General features: G+C 37.9%; 1 protein-coding gene across 2 annotated transcripts; it reads right to left on the bottom strand.

Annotated features, from left to right (window-relative positions):
- Positions 1-4,743: 4,743 nt before the first annotated feature.
- Positions 4,744-17,512, bottom strand: DBR1 (debranching RNA lariats 1). Of its 2 annotated transcripts, XM_077864996.1 has the most exons (8): positions 17,179-17,511; positions 16,388-16,512; positions 14,086-14,166; positions 12,221-12,306; positions 10,159-10,383; positions 7,192-7,272; positions 6,641-6,786; positions 4,744-5,973 (listed from the first exon to the last, which is right to left on the bottom strand). In XM_077864996.1, exons 1-8 carry the CDS (start codon positions 17,373-17,375, stop codon positions 5,280-5,282), a joined length of 1,635 nt encoding a protein of 544 aa, XP_077721122.1. In that variant the 5' UTR covers positions 17,376-17,511; the 3' UTR covers positions 4,744-5,279. The 2 variants fall into 2 exon arrangements, with proteins under 2 accessions (XP_077721122.1, XP_077721123.1); XM_077864997.1 differs by lacking the exon at positions 7,192-7,272 and having other exon boundaries at positions 17,179-17,512.
- Between the last annotated feature and the right edge of the window lie 9,940 nt (positions 17,513-27,452).

Below are 27,452 nucleotides of genomic sequence, written 5' to 3'. Positions count from 1 at the left end.
ATTTTACTTATTTATTCATGAAAGACACAGAAAGACCGGCAGAGACATAGGTAGGGGAAGAAGCAGGCTCCCCACAGAGAGCCCGGTGCAGGATTCTATCTCAGGATCCATGAGATCACAACCTGAGCCAAAGGTAGACATTCAACCACTGAGCCACCCAGGTGCCTCTCTCTCTCTCTCTCTCTCTCTTTTTTTTAATGTATTGCTCAATGTTTTTTTTAATATCCACAATATATTCACAGAGTTGTGTAACCATCACTCTAAAGATAGAGCAGCTTCATCAACCCAAAAAGAAACCCTATATTTATTAGCAGTCACTCCTCATTATCTCTCACTCCTTTCCCTCAGCTATAGGCAACCACTGATCTACTTTCTGTATCAATGGATGTGTCTATTGTGGACATTTCATCTAAATGGAAATCTTACAATATGTGGCTTTTGTATGTCTGGTTTCTTTCACCATAATATTTTCAACATTCATCCATGTGGTAGCATGTATCAGTACTTCCTTCCTTTTTATTGCTAAATAATATTCCATTGTACAGAATTTATGATTCATTAGTTGATCTATGTATTCATTAGTTGATGGACATTTGGGCTATGTCTACTTTTTAGGTATTAGAAATAATGCTGCCATAAACCTTCAACAAAATCTCTCCAGTGAGATTTAGATTATTCCAAATCCTTTGTGATTCCAAATAATAGCACAACAAATACTCTTGTGTTTATGCTTTCTTTTATTTGTGTATCTTTAGGATTTATTTGTAGAAGTGGATTTATTGAGTCTATGTAAAGAGCTTTTTATATTTTGCAAACGTAAGCCCTTTGTTTAATGAGTTGCAAATACATTCTTCCAGTTTGACATTTATCTTTTAACATTGTTTTTGGTGTTTTGTTTTGTTTGCCATGCAAAAATTATCTATTTTTGTATGTATTCAAAATGTATCAATCTTTCCCTTTACTGCTCTGGATTTTGAGATACAGTTCCAAAGCCTTTCCTCAGTTCCAGGTTATAAGGAAATTTACCCAGGTTTTCTTTTTTTAATATTTATTTATTTATTTGAGAGAGACAGAGCAAGCACACACACATGCATGAGTAAAGGGAGGGGCAGGGAGAGTTTTTTTTTTTTTTTTTTTTTCAGGGAGAGATTCTTTAAGCAGATTCCTTACTGAGTGCAGAGCCCAACATGGGGCTCAATCTCACAACCCATGAGATCACAACCTGAACCCAAACCAAGAGTCAGAAGCTTAACCGACTGAGCCACCCAGACACCCCTACCCAGACTTTCATATGCTATTTATATGGTTTCATTCTTCACATTTGTAAGTTTGATCTATTTGGAGTTTACAGATAAAATATATATTATTATATATATAAACATTTCAAAACATATATATATAATAAGCTTTTTTTACTTGTGAATGGCTATCCAGAGATCCAACCCTATTTATTTAAAATATCATTTTTTTCCTCAGTGATTAGAGATGCCACTTAAATCATTTGCTAAAATTTTCTATATATTTGGATCTATTCCTGGTCTGTCCCATTGGTCTGTCCATCCACGAACCAATATTACATTGTTTTAATTATAGAGGTTTTGTAGTATGTTTTAATAGCTGATACGGCCAGCATAATCTACTGCACTTTGGGGGTGAGGGTGGGATATTCCTATCTGTTGTAAATTGTTTATCCACATGAATAAATGTGGATTTTTTTAAGTATGTATGTATGTATGTTGTATGTATATATGTATGTATTTGACAGAGAGAGCATGAGTAGGACAGAGGGAGAAGAAGCGGACTTCCTGCTGAGCAGGGAGCCCAATGTGGGGCTCCATCCCAGGACCTGGGATCATGACCTGAGCCAATGGCAAAGCTTAACTGACTGAGCCACCCAGACGTCCCCCCATATGAACTTTAAAAGTAAATTGTCTAGCTCCAGGAAAACAAAAACCAAAAACATGTACTGATATTTTGATTGGGGTCATGTTAAATTTATATACTAACTTGGGAAGAATGGGCATCTTTAAAATGTTTATCTGTCCAAGAATAAGAGATGTTTCCATTAGTTCAAGTCTACTTTTGCATTTTGAGGTGTATTTTAAGGTTTTCCTCATTATAGGTTTTGTACATTTCTTGTTAAGTATTTCTTTTTGATATTGTTTGTATCACACCAGTCACTGGTAATTGCGCACATAAAAGCTATTGCTTTGTATGTTAATTTTTTTTTTTTTAATTTTTATTTACTTGATGATAGTCACAGAGAGAGAGAGAGAGGCAGAGACATAGGCAGAGGGAGAAGCAGGCTCCATGCAGGGAGCCCGATGTGGGATTCGATCCCGTGACTCCAGGATCACGCCCTGGGCCAAAGGCAGGCGCCAAACCACTGCGCCACCCAGGGATCCCTGTATGTTAATTTTTATCTTACTACCTTGCTGTATTACTCATTACTATGCTGTATTAGTTTTAATTTTGATTTTCTTGTGTTTTCCATCTAAACATTCAGGTCATTTGTGTGTACTTGCCTTTCTTTGCAATCTTGATTTCTCTCATTGTTTTCTTTTGAAAAATTGTTTTGCTCTTCACATCAATACAATGTTAAAATGTAATGGAGGTAGCGGATATCCTGTCTTGCTCCTTGACTTTCTGATTACTTCCCTTTGATGAGAATGCCAATAGTGTTTCCCCATTAAACAAGATTCTAGATTTTATTTTTCTTTCCAAAGATTTTTGTTGTTGTTAAAGAGGAGAGAATGGGTGGGCAGAGGGAGAGAATCTTCAAGCAGACTCCCTGCTGAGCACGGAGCTCAATAAGAAAGGGCTCTATCAAGCAGCCTGGGTGGCTCAGTGGCTTAGTGCTGCCTTCAGCCCAGGGCCTGATCCTGGAGACTGGGGACTGAGTCCCACGTTGGGCTCCCTGCATGGAGCCTGCTTCTGCCTCTGCCTGTGTCTCTGCCTCTGTGTGTGTGTGTCTCATGAATAAATAAAATCTTAGAAAAAAAAAGGGGGGCTCAATCTCAAGACCCATGAGATCATGACCTGAGTGGACCAAGAGTTGGACACCTAACCAACTGAGCCCACCCAAGCGCCCCTAGATTTTACTTTTTAAAAAATCAGAATGGGCGTTGATTTTTGCCAAAAGCTTTTTTATCATCCATGGAAATAACCACATTTGCTTTTAGACCTACTATGTGAGTTATATGAATACATTTCCTAATACTGAACCATCTTTGTAACAGTCATGCTAAATTACCTTAAAATATGCTATAGATTGTTTGCTAATATTTAGGATTTTTAAAAAATTTTTTAATTTTTATTTATTTATGATAGTCACAGAGAGAGAGAGAGGCAGAGACACAGGCAGAGGGAGAAGCAGGCTCCATGCACCGGGAGCCCGACGTGGGATTCGATCCCGGGTCTCCAGGATCGCGCCCTGGGCCAAAGGCAGGCGCCAAACCGCTGCGCCACCCAGGGATCCCATAATATTTAGGATTTTTGCAGCAATATTCCTATGTGAGATTGGTCTGTGGTTTTTTTTGTGCAATCTTTATCAGACTTAGGTATCAACATTATACTTGCTTCATAAAAACTAAACTTTCCTTCATTTTTCCACATTTTGTAAGTTTACCTTATATTAGGGATTATCTGGCCTTTAAAAGATTTGGTACTTCCCATCTCCAGTAGGATGAATTTCAGCTAATTCTATTTTCCTAGGAAAGTAATCATTATCAAATTTATTTGTACTAAGTTATGAGAGTAATCCTGTTTATTTGAATATCCTGTTATACTGGCTATTTCTCCCTTTTATTTATATGTCATTTGGCATTTGTGCTTTCTTTCTTGATTGGGCAAGCTAGAGGATTGTTTTGTTTTATGAACTGTTATTTATTTTATATGTAATTACTTTCTGCTTTTATTTATCTTTATTAAAGAATTTTGGGGAGGAGGGACCTAAATGTTAGTACTGGATTCCATTATATCAGTGATGGGGAAAATCCATACCTTTTAAATACCTTATGCAAATAATGAAATCAAAATAAGTGAACTAAATATTCAACTCATAAAAGAAAGTAAAAATAGATAGCAGTAAAGTGCTTGACTTTCAAGTCAGATGCTGACAAGATGGAAGCCAACTGCTAAATCTTTCTCCTAGACTGGAGAAAATTTGGATTGGATTTGGATTGAGTTTGGATTACTGTGGGATGACGATATTCTACAACAGTCTGAATTCATGACTGCTGATCCAAAGTACATGGCAACCATCTCCTCAATCAACCCAGACATTTTAACCAGAGACAGGACGGAGGTATAGTTCTTCCATGTGGATCTTTAAAAATATTCTACTACTACCTATCCGTAACAGCACAAGGGGCAGCATTTGTACAACTCAATCCCTGCTAGTAATTAATACTAGGCTGAACCATGCCCAAAATGACCTGCACAGTTACTACAGTTACCTCAAAATTAAAACTAAAGCTAAAATATGGGATCCCTGGGTGGCGCAGCGGTTTGGCGCGGGCCTTTGGCCCGGGGCGCGATCCTGGAGACCCGGGATCGAATCCCACGTCGGGCTCCCGGTGCATGGAGCCTGCTTCCCCCTCTGCCTATGTCTCTGCCTCTCTCTCTCAATCTGTGACTATCATAAATAAATAAAAATAAATTTAAAAAAAGCTAAAATATGCCAAAGTCTACAAGGTTATATGAATCTCAGCAGTTATGTGTGAAATTTTATGTTTACCAATGTTTAGTATTCAAAGGAATTTATTTCCTGAAACTGTATCTATCATCTTCAATTTCAATCATATTTGACAGACATTAGGAGCACACGAGGGAAAATATTTATAACAAATAAGAAAGCATACAAAACTGTACATGCAGTAATGACTTTGCAAGACAAAATATAAATATGCCATATTTTATACACCAAAATATTCACAGTGGCAGTAACTCCTTGAAGGTAAAATCCCTGTCTTACTCATCTTTATAGTGCCATCTTACAGAAGAATGCCTAGTACAAAATATGTATTCAGTAAGTGCTTGCTGAAAAAAATGAAAATGAGTAATACACATCTTCAAAAAAGGTACTCGATCAAGTAAATATATGAAATTTTAATATTTTTTTCTGAAATATACAAAGGACTAAAGACAAAGTCAATACCTAACTAAAACTTTATGTATCTTCATTATTATAAAATTAATCTTGAGTCAAAAATCCAACTCTAAAAATATGGTCTCAAAAATCACATATCTACATATAATACTAAGACAAGTAAATTGTCTTATGCTGCATCATCATCATCCACTGCAGCATAGATGGCTTGATTCCTCCTCTTAATTTTCTTTCTTTGTTCAGGTTCATGTTCATCACTCAGCCTCTTTGATGGCAACTCGGTTAAGTCCTTTCCATCCCCTGACTCCAGAGCCTCACCAGGGTTCCTCTCTCTGCCATCTGGAGAACCCAATGTATCATCAGAAGATACAATCATGGAACCTGGCAAGATCCTGACATCAGAGAAGCTTGCAGAGAAGTCAGAAGCTTGATCAGAAGAAGGTTCTGCAGATGGTGTATTCATGTCACTACGCGTACTTATAATACTATCTTCATCTTCCTCTTCTTCATCTAACATTATTTCATCTGGATTAATAGAGGACAGGGCAGATGTATCTGTGTTATATTCACTACGGTCTTCTCCAGAGTCATTACTCTCTACATCATCCTGCTCTTCATATTCACCACACAAATTATGTTCTTCCTTGGCCTTCTGAAGCCTGACATTCATGTCAGTGATGCCAAGTTGGGCACAAAATTCAGTAGTTTGAGGATTGATCCTATGAACCAACTGCATTTGTGTCTGTGGTCTGCTAGGGTCATAACAAGCAGCTGTTATGCTAAAGTTACATGGAACTTTGAGGTCATGATTCAGTATTTCCAACACTTTGTTCATAGCTTCTTCTGTTGCACTATAATCCCATCTACAAAAGTCCAAAACAATAGCTTTTTACATTTTATTAGCCTCAGACAATAAAAGATGAAATCTAACAATGGATTTTGTGTGCAAGGATAAAATATAAACCATATATAAAAATTCCATTTAATAAAATTATAGTTAATTTGCCAAAGGACTATTTTGGAATAAAAATAATTCTTAGAAAAAACTGTTCTTAACTGTTCTTAACTCACGCTCTAAAACAATCATAAATTATTTTAACATGTGAACCAAATCTCCATATTATCATTTTACGCATTTATTCATTCATAAACTTATTTGGGTTGGTACTCAATTATCGATTTTTCTATCCCTTAGATGGAAAATTTATACCAATCTTCACTATTTTGACACTCACTTAATAATAATTCCCTTCATTTCAAAAAGAAAAGAAAAGAAAAGAGGAAAAAGGAAAGGAAAGGAAAGGAAAGGAAAGGAAAGGAAAGGAAAGGAAAGGAAAGGAAAGGAAAGGAAAGGAAAGGAAAGGAAAGGAAAGGAAAGGAAAGGAAGGGAAAGGAAGGGAAAGGAAGGGAAAGGAAGGGAAAGGAAGGGAAAGGGAAAGGGAAAGGGAAAGGGAAAGGGAAAGGAAAGGGTGGAGGGAACAAAAATTGGGCATGCAACAGAGAGCAAACCCTAAATAAGGTCAGACTCACCTTGTATGCAGGCCATTATTTTCAGGCATATTCCATAGCCTCTCAGTCACATTAATAAGATCATTGGTAGCCCTAAGAACAGTAAGCCATTCGATATCATATTCTAAGTACTCAGGAGCATTGGGGTCATGGTCTATTTCTATTACCTAGAGGAAGAAATTGATACTTTTATTTTTAATATTCTAAGAATTTCAATATAACAATGCAATTTAGGGGCGCCTAAATTTTAGGGTGGCTCAGGCGATCAAGCATCTGCCTTCAGCTCAGGTTATGATCCCAAGGTCCTGGGATAGAGCACCGCATCGGGCTTCCTGCTCAGCAGGAGTCTGCTTCTCCCTCTCTCTCAAGTAAATAAATAAAATCTTAAAAATAAAATAAAATAAAATTTAAAAGGAATGATGGCTTAAAAACACTAATGTAACTTAAATATTCCCAAGGAATTCTAAAAATACCTAAATTATAGATAGCATAAATAAATTCTAAAGGGAAAATTAATACTTTTCTAATCATTGGAAGAGCAAAACTATGCAGTTATTTCATTTTCTTTTTACCTGAAGAAAATCTCTATGTGGTAAGCATTTGTCCAAGGCTAAAAATTTGGTTGCTTTAGCTGTCTGTCCTTTATCCCCGGCCTAGAAATATGAACCATGATTTAAGAAAAAAATGTTAAGACATCACAGGTAATTCATACACAGAATAGGACGGAAACAATCTTTATTAAAAATACCCCTAAGACGTATGTCAAAGAAATAACTGTCACTATTCCAAAATAAGTTAGTTCTATAACCACTAGTGAAATGGGCAAGGCACTTAAACTCTCTGGCTGCAACTTCCTTACAAAAGTCAAAGCAGACACAAATGCTGATGATAATGATACTGTTAAAGCACATAACACAAAGATTAATAACAGAATAGCTTAAAAGTAATCTGCCAGAGCTAAAACTAAGCAACTTTTGGAAGAAATTATAAGGAAAAAATCTTTATAACCTTGGGTTAGGCAAAGATCTCTTAGATATAACCCCAAAAGTAGATGTGATACATTCACAGAATGAAATACTGCTCAACAATAAAAATGAAATAAATACTAAACTTGCTGCACGAATAAACCTCAAAAACAAGCAAAGGAAAGAAACCACAAGACAAAGACTATGGATTTTAATCCCACTTATATAAATGTTCAGAAAAGGCAAATCCATAGAAACACAAAGCAAGTTAGTGGGTGCCTGGGGCTAAGGGTGGGAACATGGACTCACAACAAAAAGATACAAAAGATCTTTTGGGGGGAACACCTGGGTGGCTCAGCGGTTGAGCACCTGCCTTTGGCTCAGGGCATGATCCCCGGGTCTGAGATTGAGTCCTGCATCGGCCTCCTTGTAAGGGGGGCTTGCTTTTCCCTCTGCCTGTGTCTCTGCCTCTCTCTCTCTGTCTCTCATGAATAAATAAAATCTTAAAAAAAAAAAAAAAGATCTTTTGGGGTGCTGGAAATGTCCTAAAACTGGGCTATGTGACGTTTGCTCTGGAAACACCCAGGAGTCTGGAAATATACTAAAACTCACTGAATTGTACATTTAAATAGATGGATTTTATGTTATGTAAATTATACTCCAATGAAACTTTTTTTTTTTTTTGAAACTATTTTTTAAAAAATGAACTGGTAGAAAGAAACATGGGCAGATGTCAGTAGGTCACAAACATGAAGGCCATATTGGATGCAGTACAAAGTGACTCCCAGAAAACAGTAAGGCACATGGAAGAAAACAGACAAGGAGCAGGCTATGGGAAGTCCTGCTGTGGGCCAGGTTTTAGTTCATTGGTGGAGGGGGGAGCTGAATGGGGTGGAAGGCACACAGATTATAGGCAGATTGTGGCAGCAGGGCTGCCCTGAAGAAAAGGGGTCTTTGGTGTTGGAAAAGGGCTGAAAGAGAACACTAGCAAAGTCAGAGGAGGTTGAGGAGCTAAGAAAAAGGGATCAAACACGTTAATTCAGAGACTTAAGTCCCTGCAGTTAACAACAGAAGATGGATGGAGAGGAGAGTACCAAATCTGATGCTTCAATAAAAATCCAGGAGTGTCATGAGCCCTACAAGACAAAAGACAGTAACACAGATGTAGAAAAAGTGATTGATATGAACAGATGACTTGGACCTTACAAGAGGATAATTACTTTGGCAGTGGCCCAAAGGGAAATAAAAGGAGTAACCTTGCCTCCTCTTCCCAGTAAAACTGGGGAGTGAGGATCAACCCACAACAGCCAGGGCCTACAGGAATGTTTTCAAACAGAACTTTCCACACTATACTTGAAGAACATCATTAAAGTGTACCCCCACAAAAACGTGTGGGGTCAAGTTCAGGAAGCACTGCACACCACATTTCACTCTTGGAGAAAGCGGCAGTGCCCGTAACACATTAAAGATTCTCAGAAATTACAGCCAAGGTGGCTCAGCGGTTTAGCACCACCTTCAGCCCAGGATGTGGTTTTGGAGACCCGGGATTGAGTCCCACATCAGGCTCCCTGCATGGAGCCTGCTTCTCCCTCTGCCTCTGCCTGTGTCTGTGCCTCACTGTGTGTGTGTCTCTCATTAATAAATAAATAAAATCTTAAAAAAAAAAAAAAAAAAAAAGAAAGAAATTCTATAAGAGCCTTTGAGACAAACTCTCTAATCTTGTTAACCCAGGACATTTCTAAATGTTTTCCCCCTGTGGAATACTTTATGGGGAAAGTCAGAGTTTGGTGAGAATGGGAGGGGAAAAGGAGAACCACACATTTCTGTAAAGGCCTAATTATAAGCATGTATTTATTCTCTATCTTCCATTGAGCACCATCAGCACCATCATCCCCCGTTTCCCAAGGAAACTCTGGAACCTGAGTTCTGTTTTTCCCTCTTTGCCGTAGGTTAGAATCTCATCTTTTGCTTATACAGTCTCCTCTGCCTCCCATTTTACTTACTATAATCCATACACAAAACTGCTACCAAACTGATCTTTCTGAAATGAAGTCCGGTTTCATCACTCCCCCAATTACCTTCTGGTTAAAACCCCAAACTCCAGGGTATGGCCCGGAAGGCAGTTCTGATCTTGTTCTGGCCTCATCTCTCCCTCTGCCTCAGCCACAGGCACTGCTGCAGTCCCATCAGCATGCCGGGCATTAGGCCCCTAGTCTTTGCACAAACAGGTCTCTCTACCTAGATGGTGTCACCTATATTCTACTGCTTCCGGGCATAACCAATTCCTCTGGGAAACATTCTCAATCTCTTCATCTCTCCATCTACCTCCCCTTCTCTCACCACAGTATAGCACAGGTGGCTCCCACAGTATCCTGGCACTTTTAGTCACAAATTTATTGCACTATTTTATAATCACTGCTGGTCTCTTCTCCCCGAGGATAATGGAGTTACTTGCAAAAGCAAAGTTATCTCTGATCTCTTTCTCTAAATTTACAACTGGGCCAATAGTGCCTTAGCCTGCAGATACTTGATGAGTGTTTGTTAAATCAAAGAATAAATACTTTTGGTTTCTACCTGATGCTGCATCAAGGCTGCAAACTTCACGTGAAGGTGTGCAGAAAACCAGTAAGTAGGTTTTAAGTGCTCTAAAAGCTCAGAGGCAGCAGGACTTCCCAATGTGTTATTTTCCACTTCTTGTCGGAAAAAAGATTTAGTCTTAAGAAGTTGCTTCTTATTTCCATAATGATATATCCCTCTTGGCCAATCGTGAGATAAGAATATGTCCATAGGCTGCTTTAGCTTTAACAGAAAAAGAAAACTTTTAAAAACAGATTAACCAAAAGCAATCCCTACTTTCTCTCCACCACCGCACAACCACTTGCCACTTAGATCCTTAGATCTGTAATTCATTCTAAGGAAACTTTATTAAGATGGTCACAGAAGTCACTAAGAACTCACTCATCTAAGCAAAAAGAAATCGCTTTCTCTCTCCTCACAAATCACCCGTATCTTCCATGGCAAGGCAAAGCAATACAGACACACTTTGATCAGACTGCCAACCAGCTATATAGGGTCTCTAAAATATATACTAACCATTATTCTTTTCCCTTTTAGTGAAGAAACTATTTTAAGACACAGAGACATCAGACTTCATGAGATCTCTAATGTAAATAATACAGTAAAACACAAAGGTACATTCTTTTTTTTTTTTTTTTTTTCTAATGGACTCACATAGCATACACCTAAAAAATCCTGTTTACTACTATGTAAGTTATGTTAGCAGTATTTGAGGTGGCTGGTGTATTCATGGGGAGGTCACAAAATACACCTCATACTTTACTGATCCCTAGCACCTTCAAGTAATCTGCAATAAATACTTGGAAAACTAAATTAAGTTTTCAAGACAATATAAGACAGGTATGGGGATCCCTGGGTGGCGCAGCGGTTTGGCGCCTGCCTTTGGCCCAGGGCGCGATCCTGGAGACCCAGGATGGAATCCCACATCGGGCTCCCGGTGCATGGAGCCTGCTTCTCCCTCTGCCTGTGTCTGCCTCTCTCTCTCTCTCTCTGTGACTATCATAAATAAAATTAAAAAAAAAAAAAAATGACAGGTATGATGAATCACCAAATAACTGATGCAAGCAGTAAGTGCAATGAAAATTCAGAGAAGGGAGATGGCTTTAAACTAGAACACTGGTGGGGCACCTGGGCAGCTCAGTCAGTTAAGCATCTGACTCTTAATCTCAGCTCAGGTATTGATCTCAGGATCCTGAGTTCAAGCCTCACATTGGGCTCCACGCTGGGCATGGAACCTACCTAAAAAACGAAACCAAACAAAAAACTCTAACACTGGCATCTAAGCTAGTTCTTCAAAGACTGGTAGAGGACTGAAATGGGCAAAAGGGAAAAGCACTCAAGGTAGGGAACTGTTATGAGTAGGATATTAAAGAAATGCCCACAAGTGTCCTTATGCTCCTACAGAGACTGTAGGGTATGGTGGGAAGGGCCTGAGAGCATTAGGCAGGCTCCATCACTTAACTATTTGAGAAATCCTGCGCAGGCTACTTACCTATCTGAGCCTTGGCCTCGCATCCTTAATGTGACAAGTTAGAGTAACACTTACTTCATTGAACTGTGTGGCAATTATATGAAATATCTTCTGTGAAAACCGCTTAAGCCCACTGTCAGCCATTTAATGCATCCTCAAACAAAAACCTAGTTTCACTTACTCTCCAGTCAAGCCAGTGTTCCAATGCCACCCTCACAATACTACCATATTCTCTATTATTTTTTACCACTATTTATTACCTATTTAGTACCATTGTTTACAATATTTTAGTATTTTCTTTAAAGTATCACTTTATGCCAGCATATATTTTCTAACCTTAACCTAAGTAGTAATATCTAAAGTCATGGATTAAATGTTCTATTTTATTACTACTCCCTAAAATAAATTCATAACATTAGAATTAAAAAATGTTAATCTGTGAACCTCCTAAAAGCAACTCAAGATCCAAATTTTAGAAATACTGAATTAGGCTCTTCTTGGGAGTCATACACCAAAATGATCAAAATACACTTTGGTAGAATTACTTTAACATTTTTTCAAGTCTGCTATAATGTACTTTTTACATACCTGTTTTAATTTATAGACTTCAATATTTCTCACATGATATATACTCCTTATCGTAGCTGGATTATAAGGGGGGCACTCAAAATGACCTTAAATTAAAGAAGAGAAATAAGCTATATTCAACTCCCTTAAATACCACAAGTACAAATATATATATATATGTACACACACTTCTCCAAAACTGATGTCTATCATTAATGTTTTTGGTTCTTAAAAATTTAATGAAGACACTGTCCTTAAAATGCTGGTATTTTCTACTAATAAGTAATCACTAATTATAAATCTCTAAATAATTGAGGGGTTTATGATTTTTTAAATTATATTTAATATGGAATACGTTGGTCATTCACATAGTTTAAAATTTAAAAGATACCATCAGAACAGAATAAGGAGTTTTCCTCCAGAGAGTAGACCAGTGATGTGTAGGGCTGGGGTGGAAGCAGGAATTAACTACAAAACTTCTGGGAATGATAGAAATGTTCTAAATCTGGATGGTTGCATAATCCTATAAATTTACTGACAATTACTGAATTATATACTTCCAAAAATATGTAAGTTTTACCTCTACAAAGCTGCTAAAACAATGGGAGGCAGGGATCCTCCTATTCCTGTCCCCCAGCCACCAGTAACACTACCTAGAGGCAACCAGTGTTAATCAGGTTTTAGTATTTTATTCCAGGGATATCAACTATGCATATAATAATACACAAACTTCTTTACCCTTCATTTTTTTTTTTTTTTTTTACACAAACGGCAGTAGTTTCTACATATTTTGTGCCATGTTTTTCTCTTCACTTATTTTGGAATTCTTTGTGTATGTTACGGATAGAGCTGCTTATTTTCTTTTTAAAAAAAAATCGCTTCATGGCACTATATTGTATAGTTTTATCATGATATAGTTAATTAGCTCCTACGTTTTGCCATTACAAACAAGGCTGAAATTTTAAAATGTATACACATCATTTTGCACTTGTGGAATATATCTATACATTACATTCCTGGAAATAGAACTCCCGGGTCAGAGTGCTTTTATAATTTTCATAGATTACCAGCTATCCTCCAAAGAATGGAGGATAGTTTGCACCCACACTTGCCATAAAGGAGAAAGCCTATTTCTGTATTCCCATGCCAATAGTTTAAGACCATGGGCAGCAGGGAACAGACTTATGATTTAACAGTGGCACTGAGGATATAAGTTTTAGCTGCCAATTCATAAAATTTCAAAATCAATGTGAACCCAAGCTATTTCTTTAACTTTAAAAGCAAGGTATAATTTTTTCAGATATAGTAGAATGAGTAAGTACAGTGTGGTATATTTCTACAATGGAATACTACTTATAAGTTAAAATGAATAGAGTGATATGTATCAACATGGATTTCAAAAACATATTAAACAATGAAGCAAGTTGCAGGAAGATATGTGCAAAATGATACATTCCCATGAAGTTTAAAACATGCCAAACTATATGCTGTTTAAAGCTGTTACATATCTGATAATGACATAATCAAGTGAATGACAAACACCAAATTCAGGAGAATGACTGCCTGGTGAGGAAAGGGAAGAATAAAAGGAGAATGGGACTGAGGACAGATTAAACATGAGCTCTGACTGTATCTGTAGTTTTATTTCTTTGAAATCCTAACTAAAAATCACAAGATACAAAGACTTGATAAAGCTAGACAATGGATACATAAATAATATGTTCCAAAGTTCTCAACATTTTTACATGTATAAAATATTTCATTACAAAAATAATAATAGTTCAGAGAAAAAATCCAATGAAAACGTCAAACTATAAATTATGCGTAAGTTACCCTGAGACATGCAAGTTCTAAAGTTTAAACACAATTCTCAGAATAATATATACCTTTTCGATAGTCATGAGATTTAAAGATACCAGAGATGCCACCAATCCTTACGCCTCGGTATTTTACTACACCAGCCAAACCTGAAAAAGTACACAGTTAAATAAAATAAAAATAGGCAGAAGCAATCTCTTTACTAACTAAACGAAGAGTTTAAAGGCCTAAAACTCCATGTGGCCCTAAAATTATTTGAAAATTAAATGTCATGATGAACTCTTACATAGTGATATGCCAACAATACATAAAGGAGACTTGGAAGGAGAGGCCTAGAAGCAGACAGGCAAGAGACTAAGCAGAAAGGAAGGAATAAATGAAGTTAGGTGCGTTAAGGGAAAAATAGACATAATTTGGTACTTAATCAAATACTATAGTGGGTTGGAGAGGAAAAAAGGAAAAATGTCCTATGATAAATTTGTATGTTATACACCTGAAAGTCAACAGGTTTAAAGTAATAAGAACCTGCAGTTTTGTTTTGTTTTGTTTTTAAGATTTTATTTATTTATTTGAAAGAGAGGGAGAAAGAGAGAGAGAACACAAGCAGGGGGAAAGCCAGAGGGAGTGGGAGAAGCAGGCTCCCCGCTGAGTAGGGAGCCTGATGCAGGGACTGGATCCCAGGACCCTGGGATAGTGACCTGAGCTGAAGGCAGATGCATAACCGACTGAGCCACCCAGGTACCTCAAGAACCTGCAGTTTCGATATTTCATTTCTGACTGACCATCTTCAAATATTTTTTCACAATACTGCAATTGTCAAATAATCAACCAGCAATGAAGTAGAGATATACATTCCTGAAGTTATGATGTCATCATTACAGCTATAAACATTTATTTTTTGTTTAATATTTTATTTATTTATTTGAAAGAGAGAAAGCATGAGCTGGGGGAAGAGCAGAAGGGGAGGGAGAGAGAAAATCTCTCAAGCAGACTTCACCGTAAGCAAAAAACTCGACTCAGGGCTCAATCTCACAACCCTGAGATCATGACCTGAGCCAAAATCAAGAGTTGGATGCTCAACCGACTGAGTTACCTGGGCGCCCCACTATAAACATTTCAATAAAAAGAAAGGACTGTATAATCTAACAGGGCTAAAATTGAACCTGAATCTAATCAGGCTGTAAATCTAAATATAGTATTATATAGATTATAAGTAATGCAGAGGATGAAAGGAAAATGTTAAACAACATATAAGAAATTCCAATCAGTTAAATCCAGAAAGCAGGAAATTCTGTAAGACAAATTTCCATTTTCCTCAACAAATAAAGGACATGGGGTAAGGGAGGAAAGGGACCATTACAGCCTAAAAGGCATTAGAATCATGACAATCAAATGAAATGTGTGGACCTTGCTTGGATTCTACTTGAACAAGTCCATTTTAAAGCCAACCTCTTGGTATTAATCACAGAAATCTGAAGATTAACTAGGCAACAGATAATGAGGAATTATTGCTACTTTAGTTAATATAATAACGCTATAGTATAATAATGGTACTATATAATAATGTATATAATCATAGTGCTGTAGCTGTGATATTTTTTTTTTTTAATTTTTTTATTTATTTATGATAGTCACAGAGAGAGAGAGGCAGAGACACAGGCAGAGGGAGAAGCAGGCTCCATGCACCGGGAGCCCGATGTGGGATTCGATCCCGGGTCTCCAGGATCGCGCCCTGGGCCAAAGGCAGGCGCCAAACCGCTGCGCCACCCAGGGATCCCTATAGCTGTGATATTTTTTTAAAAATCCTTTATCTCTTAAAAATATGTACCAAAATATTCATAGGTGAGATAATCCGATGGCTGGGATTGGTTTTAAAATACTCTAGTCACTTCTTCCCACAAAAAAAGTTTAGAGGGGAAAAAAAAAAGTGTAGAGGGGAGTGGGGTTAAAATAAGGATGACAGAATGATAATAGTTGTTGAAGCTGGTTAGTAGGTACAAAGATTCATTTTACTATTCTCTATTTTTGAGTATGTTTAACGATTGTCATTATAATAAGTTTAAGTTTTCTTAATTTAATAGAAAGAGTAAGAAAAAATAAAAGGACTGCAAATAGTGTAAAAGGTCTCTGCAGTTATATTTATTATTACTATGTCATATTATCTATATTGCTTAAAACACCACATGAAGCATGGACACATTTTCATGATTACCTGTTTAAATTTACTGTTTTAACTAAACTTTCAGAATTACTTAAATTAAGAGGCTTTCCCAAAACACTATACATCTCAAGATGCTGCCCAGCTAATATACAAATCCTGACAGGCTCTTCCATTCCAAACAAACCAAAAAGTTACCCACAAACACATACCTAAATAATAAATGTTTGGTGCCACCCAGCCACCATAGGGTAACTCTTGCAAATGATTTGAGGCTTCATGGTTTCCCCCAATGAAGATTGTGAGAACTGGGGCCTTTTTCTCTCCAGAGTAATACCTGGAACAGAAGGGTAAAGTTGTCAGTTGGCATAGCGGAAATCAGGCATCGAGAAAAGCCATTACGCATCCCTATGAAAGTGGGCGTAGCAGAAAAGCAAAATAAGGTCCAAAGGAAAATCTGAGCTCACGATAAAAAAACTAAAAAGCTCTCCCTAAACAAATTTGCCTATGCTTGTCCCTAAGAATGATGGGGCTGCCTGCCACCTTGGGTTCAAAACCAGCGTGCGTTCAATGAGGTCAAGAACTTTGTGTCGTTGCTTAACCCTAGCTTCTAGGATGCGGACGAGGACAAAGCAGGTGTCCACCAAAAACCCCCGGGTCAATAAATGAAGCAGCCCCAGAGACCTACCCAGTACGAGGGAGATTAACCTGTCAGCTTCTTCCTCCAGGTTGATCCCCCCAGGCTTCGATCAGACAAGACAGACAGGTGGAAGGAAATGAGAAAAGTGACACTAAGCACCCGTTCCTAGACACCGCGTTAACAAAAGGTAACTAAGCGAGACAGCTGGTCCGTGGCGGGGCCGTGGCGGGGGGGGGGGGGGGGGAGCAGCAGGGGTCGCGGGGGGGAGGAGGAGGGATTCGAATCCAGTCCGGGTCCTCCCCCACCCACTGCTCCGAGTCACGGCCCGCGCCGCCGGGTCCCAGGCCGGGCCGAGCCGCTCACCTGTAGAAGGTCTGCATGTGGCGGTACTTGGGCGGGACGGCCATGCAACGCAGGTCGGCCTCGTTGCGCACCGCCTGGAAGTCGCCGCAGCACAGCAGAAGATCTATCGGCCCGGGGCCGCGCCTCTCCGCCAGCGCCAGCGTCTCATAGATCTTGTCTAGCTCGCCGTGGCAGCAGCCGGCCACAGCCACCCGCATCCCGCCGGCCCGAGGCGGGGAGCGCTGCCCGCAAGCCCCTGCCCCAGAGCCAGCCCAGGCCGGACGGCGAAAAGGACGCGCCCCGCTCGGCTCCCGCCAACACCGAGCCCACGCCTCGCGCGGACGCCTGGAATACAATTCACTTCCGGTTTCCAAGTCTCGCGAGAGAGTGATCTGGAAGGGCGAGAACCGCGGGACGCGAGAGAGCTTTCCAAAGGATTCGGGCTTTTCCTGGCTCCGTGGGTCCTTGAGTGGTAGCTGCCTGACAGATGGTAAAAATCAAGACGAGAATAGCCGAGTTGTGTTTTGTTTTTTTGTTTTTACCCAGAAACAGCAGTTTAGTTTGATAAAATTAAGCCAGATTAAGCAAGTGAGCCCGTGCGATTGGCTCATTTCCTAGGACGAACCCTCTCACGGCAAAGATAAATTTCCTGAAAGAGAATTAGAGAGTAAAAGATGTTTTTTAAAAAGACACATCAAACTGAAAATCATTTTTTAAATAAAACTTTAAAAGCTCGCTGAGGGTCTCTGAATTATACCACGGAAGAGTTTCTAAAATTACCGGGTGGCTCAGTGGTTTAGCGCCTGCCTTCGGCCCACGGCGCGATCCTGGAGACCCGGGATCGAGTCCCACGTCGGGCTCCCTGCATGGAGCCTGCTTCTCCCTCTGCCTGTGTCTCTGCCTCTCTCTCTCTATGTCTATCATAAATAAATGAATAAATCTTAAAAAAAAAAAAAGTAAAATAAAATTACCGTTTGTTTTTTTTTTTAAAGGAGCCGAGGACTCTTATTTTTCCTACCAAATCGGTGTTTGCATAACTAGACTGCAAGCTCAATGAAAGCGGAAGAATGTCTAGAAAACGTCCAGGAAGGAAAAGAACCAAAATGGCAATTTAAAAAAATGAGTGGCCCAGGGGCACCTGGGTGGCTCAGTGGTTGAACATTGCCTTTGGCTCAGGTCGTGATCCCCGGAGGTCCAGGGATCGAGTCCCACGTCGGGCTCCCTGCAGGGAGCCTGCTTCTCCCTCTGCCTAGGTCTCTGCCTCCCTCTCTGCATCTCATGAATAAATTTAAAAAAAAAAAAAAAAAGGAGTGGCCAAGTTAGAAACAAGCAGAACAGTAAAACACCTCTGCCAAATTTAATCAAGAAAGTAATCTAATCAGGATTATACAGGAAGTAAAAAAAAACAATCCATCTTTCATTTAAAAAAAAATCTGTGTAAAATAACATTGTAGGAACAATGACACCAGAGTTAATTCAAAAGTAAGCAGAAGAAAGAAAATAAAAATATATTTTAAAAAGAAGTAAGCAGAAGATGTGAGCAGAACCATGACAATAAGAAAATACTGGAAAAGTCAAATCTATTGAAAAACATTGTACCCAGAGTGATTTACAGGCAATTTCTTTCAGATTTACAAGATATAACTTTAATGATGTGTAAATTAATCAAGAGAGAATAAAAGGATGGAGACCTAATATTTCCAATCTTTTTAAAATATTTTGTTTTCCTTCTGTGTTGGATTTTTTGATTATACAAGAAATGCTTTTTTTATTTTATAAATTTATTTTTTATTGATGTTCAATTTGCCAACATATAGAATAATACCCAGTGCTCATCCCATCAAGTGCCCCCCTCAGTGCCGGTTACCCAGTCACCCCCACCCCGCGCCCACCTCCCCTTCCACCACCCCTAGTTCATTTCCCAGAGTTAGGAGTCTCTCATGTTCTGTCTCCCTTTCTGATACAAGAAATGCTTTTTACAGCATTGCTAAGTTTAACTTTTCTATTTGATTTTTTAAATTTTATTTAAATTCAATTAATTAACATATATTGTATTATTATTTTTGAAGTAGAATTCAGTGATTCATCAGTTGCATATAATACTCAGTGCTCATTACATCAGGTACCCTCATTAATACCCATCACCCAGGTACCCCATCCCTCTACCCCTCCCCTCCAGCAACCTTCAGTTTGTTTCCTATGATTAAGTGTCTCTTATGATTTGTCTCCCTCTCTGATTTCATCTTATTTTACTTTTCCCTCCCTTCCCCTATAATCCTCTGTTTTGTTTCTTAAATTCCACATAGGACTGAAACCATGTAACTGCTTAGTTTTATTTTGCTTAGCATATACCCTCTAGTTCCATTCACATCATTGCTAATAGTAAGATTTTATTTTTTGATGACCAAGTAATGTTCCATTGTCTCTATATACACCACATCTTTTTTATACATTCATCTGCTGATGGACATCTGAGCTCTTTCCATAGTTTGGCTATTGTGGACATTGCTGCTATAAACATTGGGGTGTAAGTGCCCCTTCCGATCACTATGTTTGTATTCTTTGGGTGAATGCCTAGTAGTGCAATTGCTGGATAATAGGGTAGTTCTATTTTTAACTTTTTGAGGAACCTCCATACTATTTTCCAGAGTGGCTGCACCAGTTTGCATTCCCACCAGCAATGCAAAAGGGCTCCCCTTTCTCTGCATCTTCACCAATATCTGTCGTTTCCTGACTTCCTAATTTTAGCCATTCCAACTGGTGTGAGGTGATATCTCACTGTGGTATTGATTTGTATTTGCCTGATGCCGAAGGAAATGTGGAGCATTTTTTCGTGTGTCTGTTGGCCATTTGTATGTCTCTTTTGGAGAAATGTCTGTTCATGTCCTCTGCTCATTTCTTGACTGGATTACTTGCTTTTTTGGGTATTGCGTTTGATAAGTTGTTTACAGATCTTGGATATTAGCTCCTTATCTGATAAGACATTTGCAAATTTCTTCTCCCATTCTGTATGTTGTCTTTTGATTTTGTTGACCGTTTCCTTCACTGTGTAAAAGCTTTTTACCTTGAGAAGTTTCCCTTGTCTTTGGAGATGTGTCTAGGAAGAAGTTGCTGCAACTGAGGTTGAAGAGGTTGCTGTCTGTGTTCTCTAGGATTTTGATAGATTCCTATCTTACATTTAGGTCTTTCATCCATTTTGAATTTATTTTTGTGTATGGTGTAAGAAAGCGGTCCAATTTCTTTCTTCTATGTGTGGTTGTCCAGTTTTTCCAACAGCATTTGTTGAAGAGACTTTTTTTCTGTTGGATATTCTTTCCTACTTTGTTGAAGATTAGTTGACCATAGGTCCGTTTGATTTCTAATCTACAGGAATTATCTTTTCTGAATCCTTTTCTCTTCCACATAAAATATTTTAATTGGTTCTAACTTAAAGTAACATGAACAAATTAAAACTTACAAGCACAGTTTGATGCATTTTTATATGTATAATCACCCATATAACCACCCCATATGAAGATATAAAATATTTCCAGCATTCAGAAAGGCTCCCTTGTGCTTCCTCACAAGCCCCTACACCCTAAAGAAAAGCATTGCTCTAACCTCTATCAACATAGGCCAGCTTGGCTTGTTGTTGTTGTTGTTTTTCTAATTCCAGTATAGTTGACATATAGTGTTATATTACTTTCAGGTGTGCAATATAGTGATTCAACAATTCTATACATTACTCAATGCTCATTGCAAGCAGACTCTAAATCCCTTTCATCTATGTCACCTTTGCTTGTTTTCAAACTTCATGTAAATGTCAATATGTATTATTCACTTAATTTAATGTCTATGAGATTCATCTGTAAATCTGTAATATAAATAGATATAACCATAGAATGCTGTTTCATATTACTGTGTACTATTCCATTGTGTGAACATACCACATTGTGCTTGTCTATTGTCCTGCAGAAGGACAAATGGATTGTTTCTAATTTGGGGCTATTGTGAATAAAACCACCATACACATTCTTGTAAAAATCTTTTAGTGGACATAGAATTTATTTCCCTTGGATTATTTCCAGAAATATAATCTCTGGGTATAGAGCAAATTATATGTTTAGCTTTGATAGGTAGATAAGTTTCCATAGTGTACTAATTACACTTTCTTAAGGAATATAAAACCATTCCAATTATTCCATGTGCTCAATTGCCTTGGTATTGTTTAAATAATTTTTTAAGATTTATTTATTTATTCAGAGAGAGAGAGAGAAAGGCAGAGACACAGGCAGAGGGAGAAGCAGGCTCCATGCGAAGCCCGACGTGGGACTCAATCCCAGGTCTCCAGGATCACACCCCAGGCTGCTGTGCCACCGGGGCTGCCCAATAGCCTTGGTATTATCTTTTTGTTATACTTTAGCCATTTCCTTACATTTTGTGCAATGGTATCTCCTTATGATTTCCAAACAGAGTTTACAAGAAAAATTTAAAATATCAGCCAAATTGAATTTTCTTCTTTTGTGACCAAAAGGAAACAATAACTTAATATTATAACATTAAAAAAATAGTGGTCAAAGAAGGAAATAAAAGATTATGAATAAGAATGAAAAGTGCATGGTGGCTCAGCTCCTGCTTCCAACCCACACCCCATTTCTAGAGGCCATATCAGTGAGTGAACAAACGGGAATTCTCACTGACTTTCTTAAATCCAGAGAGAATCAAAAATTTTTTTAATTTTTATTTATTTATGATAGTCACAGAGAGAGAGAGAGAGAGTGAGAGAGGGAGGGAGAGAGAGAGGCAGAGACACAGGCAGAAGGAGAAGCAAGCTCCATGCACCGGGAGCCCAATGTGGGATTCGATCCCGGGTCTCCAGGATCGCGCCCTGGGCCAACGGCAGGCGCCAAACTGCTGCGCCACCCAGGGATCCCAAGAGAATCAAATTTAATAGAAAGCCTCACCCCCTTCCCCTGCTGAGTGAGGATAAACAGAAAAATTGTTGGAGAAAAGTGGATTGAATGAACAATGAAGATAATTATTTTTTAAGTGTGAAAAGCCACATTCACTGAACAGACAGGTACACTCAGTGTGTGTGTGTGTGTGTGTGTGTGTGTGTGTGTGTGTGTGTGTGGTCCCATGGGACTACAAGTCTCAGATCTGCAGGGAAATTCCTTGATTCTATCAGAGCAAAGGCAGTATTAGATAGGAGCACCCCCAGTAATGAGCAAGATGAAAAGTGAAACCACATATCAACAATGGAAATGTGCTAAAAAGAGTATAATCTGGAGTTAGACTGAGCAGGTGTCCATTAAAACTTCTTAGGGACAACCAGACCTTAGTTTCTTTTTTTTTTTTTAAGATTTTATTTATTTATTCATGAGATACAGAGCGAGAGAGAGAGGCAGAGACACAGGCAGAGGGAGAAACAGGCTCCACACAGGGAGCCCGACATGGGACTCCATCCCGGGCCTCCAGGATCACGCCCTGGGCTGAAGGCAGTGCTAAACCACTGAGCCACCAGGGCTGCCCAGACCTTAGTTTCTAAATACCATTCCCCTCTAAAAGAAATGAAGTCCACTTTTTGAAGTGGTTCTAGGTCAGAGAAAGTACAAAATGTGCCTGGATCATCTTGTGCAAGAAAGCAAGGAAGTGTTCAAAGAATCTCAAACATCAAAAGACATTGGCCAAATCTGAAACAATTTCAGTATCAAAATGCATAATCATAGTAACAAGCTATTGGCCAACGAATAAAGAAGGAATCTACTACAGTGGAGCCTTGAACAATGCAGGGGTTAGGGGCATTAGGGGCACAGATTCCCACACAGTCAAAAATCCGTAGCCTACTGTTGACTGGAAGACTGAATGATAAACAGCTAATTAACACATATTTTGTGTTTTATATGTTTTATGTAGTGTGTTCTTACAATAAAGTAAGCTGGATCAAAAAAATGTTATTAAGAAAATCATAAGGAAGAGAAAATACATTTACAATACTGTACTGTGAAAAAAAATCCATGTATGAGTGGACTGCATAGTTGAAACCCATGTTGTTCAAGGGTTAATTGTATTCTATATTGATATAAATAAGTAATAGAGGAAAGAAAGGGATCTTATTTACATAAGAATGCTGATTGGTAAATATGGAAGGAAAGTTGGATTAGAGATCACTATTTTATCATCATCATCATTACCATTGTTTCAAGCAAGAATCAACTAAGACCACTGAGTAAAACTTTAGAGAGAAATAGGATACTTATATAGTTTCAATGTATCTATTATTTGAGATTATTTATAGTCTCAAAATATCTTTCCAGAAGATGGTCATTATAATACAAAGAAAAATAAGAATTTTACACTAGAGAAACCTGGCACACACCACTTTAACAGAAGAATGATCAAAGTTCATCTTTTTTTTTCAAAGTTAATCTTATTAGGAATGAACTAATCTACATCATGTGCCTCTTGATATGTCATACATTATTTCTGTGGTATTCTTGCCAAAAATGCATAACTTGAATCTAATCTTAAAAAATAGGAGACAAATTGGAATTGAAACAGTTGAAAAATAACTGGTTTGTCTTTCCTAAAAAAATGCATGCAAAAAGGGACAAACTGAGAAAGATTAAAAATTAAAGGAGAGAGAAGATTCACAAATACGGTACTATAAAAGACATTAGTAGGGCAATTGGCCAATACAGAATAAGTTCTGTAAATTCAATAGTATTGCATCAGGGTTAATTTCCTGATTTTGTTAATTGTACTGTGGTTATATTACTTGTTTTTAGGAAATTTACATATTGTATGTATATATGTATTATACATTTAGGGATAAAGGAGTATCATTTCTGCAACTTTCATATAATACCTATTACATATGATATGTAATTTATATATATATAATGTTTCATAGATAGGTAGATAGATAGATAAAATACTCCCTCCCTCTGTGTGTGTGTGTGTGTATTTTTAGTTTTTGCTCATCTATGCATTGCAGGTGCTAGAACTAAGAAACCATCATTTCTTAAACTTCCTTGCCAGTTGAGGTCCAGATTCTGTTTTGCAAATGAGAAACACTTGAATGAAACAAGAAGAGAGAAGATAGGTAAAAGCTGTTTCTGCTCTCTTCTGGCTCTAGCTATAATAGTGGTAGCTCAACATCTCAAGCTCCTTCAGTAATGGTGAACTTGCTACTGTTCCTGATCTCAAGTAAAATATATCCCCCCCACCTTGTTTGCATCTTTAGCCCTTCCAAAAATGTTGTGATCTTTTTGCTTAAAATACCTAGAATGGGTTCTATTTTCCTACATGTTATACCAGCCAAGTTGTCATTCAAGTATAAGGCAACGAGCAGATGTGTTTAGCCATAAAAGAATTCCAAGGAAACAGTACCCCAGGGGCCCTTTTTGATGAAAAAAATGACTTGACAGTGAAATCCAGCCAAATAAGAGTTGAATAAAAATGAAGAACACAGGAAGAAAGAACCATATTTAAAAGATGGATGATTAAAAATAGAGCAGAATGACGGGATAGGAAATGCGGAGATGGGGAGTAGGGTATTTCATGCATATAGGGTGATTCTAGAAGACCATGTTGATGGGTGACATTAAGCAGAAACCTTCATGAAGTAAAGGAGTGAGCTATGGAGATATCTAAGCAATGAATTTTTTCTTTCTTTCTCTCTTTCTTTTTTTAAGATTTTAATTATTTATTTATGAGAGACACAGAGAGGCAGAGACATAGGCAGAGGGAGAAACAGGCTCCCTGCAGGCAGCCTGATGCGGGACTCAATTCCAGAACCCCAGGGATCACGACCTGAGCCAAAGGCAGACGCTCAACCACTGAGCCACCCAGGCATCGCTGAGCAATGAATTTTCAAGTCTGTTTATAAATAAAATGTGACAGACATCAAGAAAAACATCTATCCTTGCTATCCGTATTTCAGAATTGAATGAGGTGATTTTGACACCTACCACCACCTGATGGCAGCACACCCTACAGGAAAACTAAGAAGAGAGCAAGTGTGTGGTGGTAAAAAACTTAAGAGAGGCAAACATCACAAAAGAATAAAAGTTCTGTGGTTCTAGCCTCTGAATCTTAAACTTGTCAGACATATCACCGAACTTTCTGATTTCATTTTAAAAAACACCTTCACTATCTCTCGTTTACAAGTTTGGTAACTTCCAGATTCCATTCCTGTATTGTAAATGGTAAAAAAAAAAAAAAAAAAAAAAAAAAAAAAATTGGATTTACTTACCTAAACTGTCATCTTCAAGTCTTTATTTTCAAACACATCTGCCTAAAATGGTCGTCATTGTTCAGGGTGGAGGTGTCTTTTTATTACCCAGGCAATCCAGAAGAGGGTATAGCCAACTGAAGACCTGCTGATTTTATAGAAAGTAGAGCTCTTGTCTTTGCATTGGTTTTAGAGGATCTACCAGTGTTTCTACACCTAAATACAGAGAAGTGGTGTCTTAATTTTTCAAGTGGATGAAGGTTTATGGACAAGCCAAGCTCTGTGTGGAGTAACACTCAGGGATTTGCCTGGTCTGTTCTTCTTGACACTTCAGGTCAGAGCTTGGGGTGCCACCTCCACCAAAAGGACTTCAGGTCTCATGAAGTTTCCTTCCTAGATGCTGCCTTAGCCCCATACCCTTTTACTTATTATTCTACATTCTAATGACTTATTTTCTTGTCTCTCTTTATCTTTTGCCTGAAAGCTTTTGAGAACAAGGAATGTTATCTATCTTGTTCATAATTATATTACCACTCCTGGGCACTGTGCCTGGCACATAGTGGGTACCTAATATATATATATTTTGTTGCATGAATACATTTCTAGGATCCTTGGTCCTCTTTTAAAAAATAACTCTCTAAATGATTTCTTTTTTCATTATTAAAGAAAAAACAATTGCTTAATTCACAACTACCTTATTTTTTACACTTAAATTCTTCACTGGGTATTTCCTGAGATCAGGGCTTTCTCTTTATAACAACAATATAATTATCAAAGTCAAGATATTAGCAATGATTAGCAATCATCTAAAGATTTTGTTCAAATTTCACCAACCTTCCTGTTGATGTCCTTTGTGGCAAGAGGGGAAAAAATGTTTTTTTTTTCATTGTCCAGGATTCAATCCTAAATCACAAATTGCATTTGGTTGTCATGTCACTTTAGTTTCCTTTAACCTAGAACAATTCTTCAGCTTTTCATGACAATTTTAAAGGATATGAGTGTGTTATTTTGTAGAATATCCCTCAATTAGGATTTGTCTGATGTTTCCTCATCATTACATTCATGCATTTTTGGCAGGAATACTGTGGAAGTGATGCTATAACCTTATCAGTATATCCTATCATGGTGTCTATTTAACTCATTAGTGGTGATTTTAATCAAAATTGCTTGAATAAACTGGTGTCTACCAAATTTCTCTACTATCATTAGTAATTTGTGGGAAGATACTTTGAGACTGGATAAAATATCCTGTTCTTCACTATATTTTCATCAGTTTAAGCATCCCTTGGTGATTTTTGCTTCAAACAATTATAACTCACATGGTTGTCGTGTGGTGGCTTTCAAATTCCATCATCTTTATCTGTAAGTTGGAATTCTACCAAATTTGCTTGTAAAAAGAACATTTTCTTTTTCTACTGTAATTTCTAATAAAAGACTGTTTTAATACCTTACTACTCCTGCTTTATGCATATGCATATTTTGTACCTTCCAAACATTTGATGAATTACTAATGCATTATTTCCCATGCAAAGGCGTTGTAGATTTTGCTTAATTAGCTGGTTGCTTAGGCGAGTGCTTAGTTGTCCCATGTAGGATAGGCCTGTGGAGTCCTAGGAGACTGTGAGGGCTCTGGTAGGAATTTTGAAAGAGAAACCTGTGCTCAAATTGATTGAGCCTCTTATTCAACCCCGGAGCAAACTTAAACAAATTATTGAACCTCTCTCAGAGTCTCACTTTTATTTCTGCCTGCTTGAAGTTGGGAATCATGTCTTTATACTACTTTGAATCCCTAGTAAATATGTGTACAAGTAACCCCACAGTTAGTGACTGTTAAACTGAACTATATCACATCAGCACCACCATTGATACATTTTCTCTTTTTGATCTAGCTAAAGACTCTCCTCTATTGTCAAATCCTTTTAAAGCTGCTTCTAAATTCCTTTGGAGGCCATTCAGTTTTTGGTTTACAACTATTCTTCTACACTTTATGCTTTCCTCCTTTTGCATAGGTATGTTTCTACTTTCAAGAATTTGACTTTATCTAACCTGGCAGTTGCATTTAGATATTTATAAGTACTTT

This window comes from Canis aureus, chromosome 22, assembly GCF_053574225.1.
Source record: "Canis aureus isolate CA01 chromosome 22, VMU_Caureus_v.1.0, whole genome shotgun sequence".
In the NCBI taxonomy this organism is placed as follows: Eukaryota; Metazoa; Chordata; class Mammalia; order Carnivora; family Canidae; genus Canis; species Canis aureus.
Note: the sequence above shows the minus strand (reverse complement) of the source record. Positions and strands in the feature narration are given on the sequence as shown.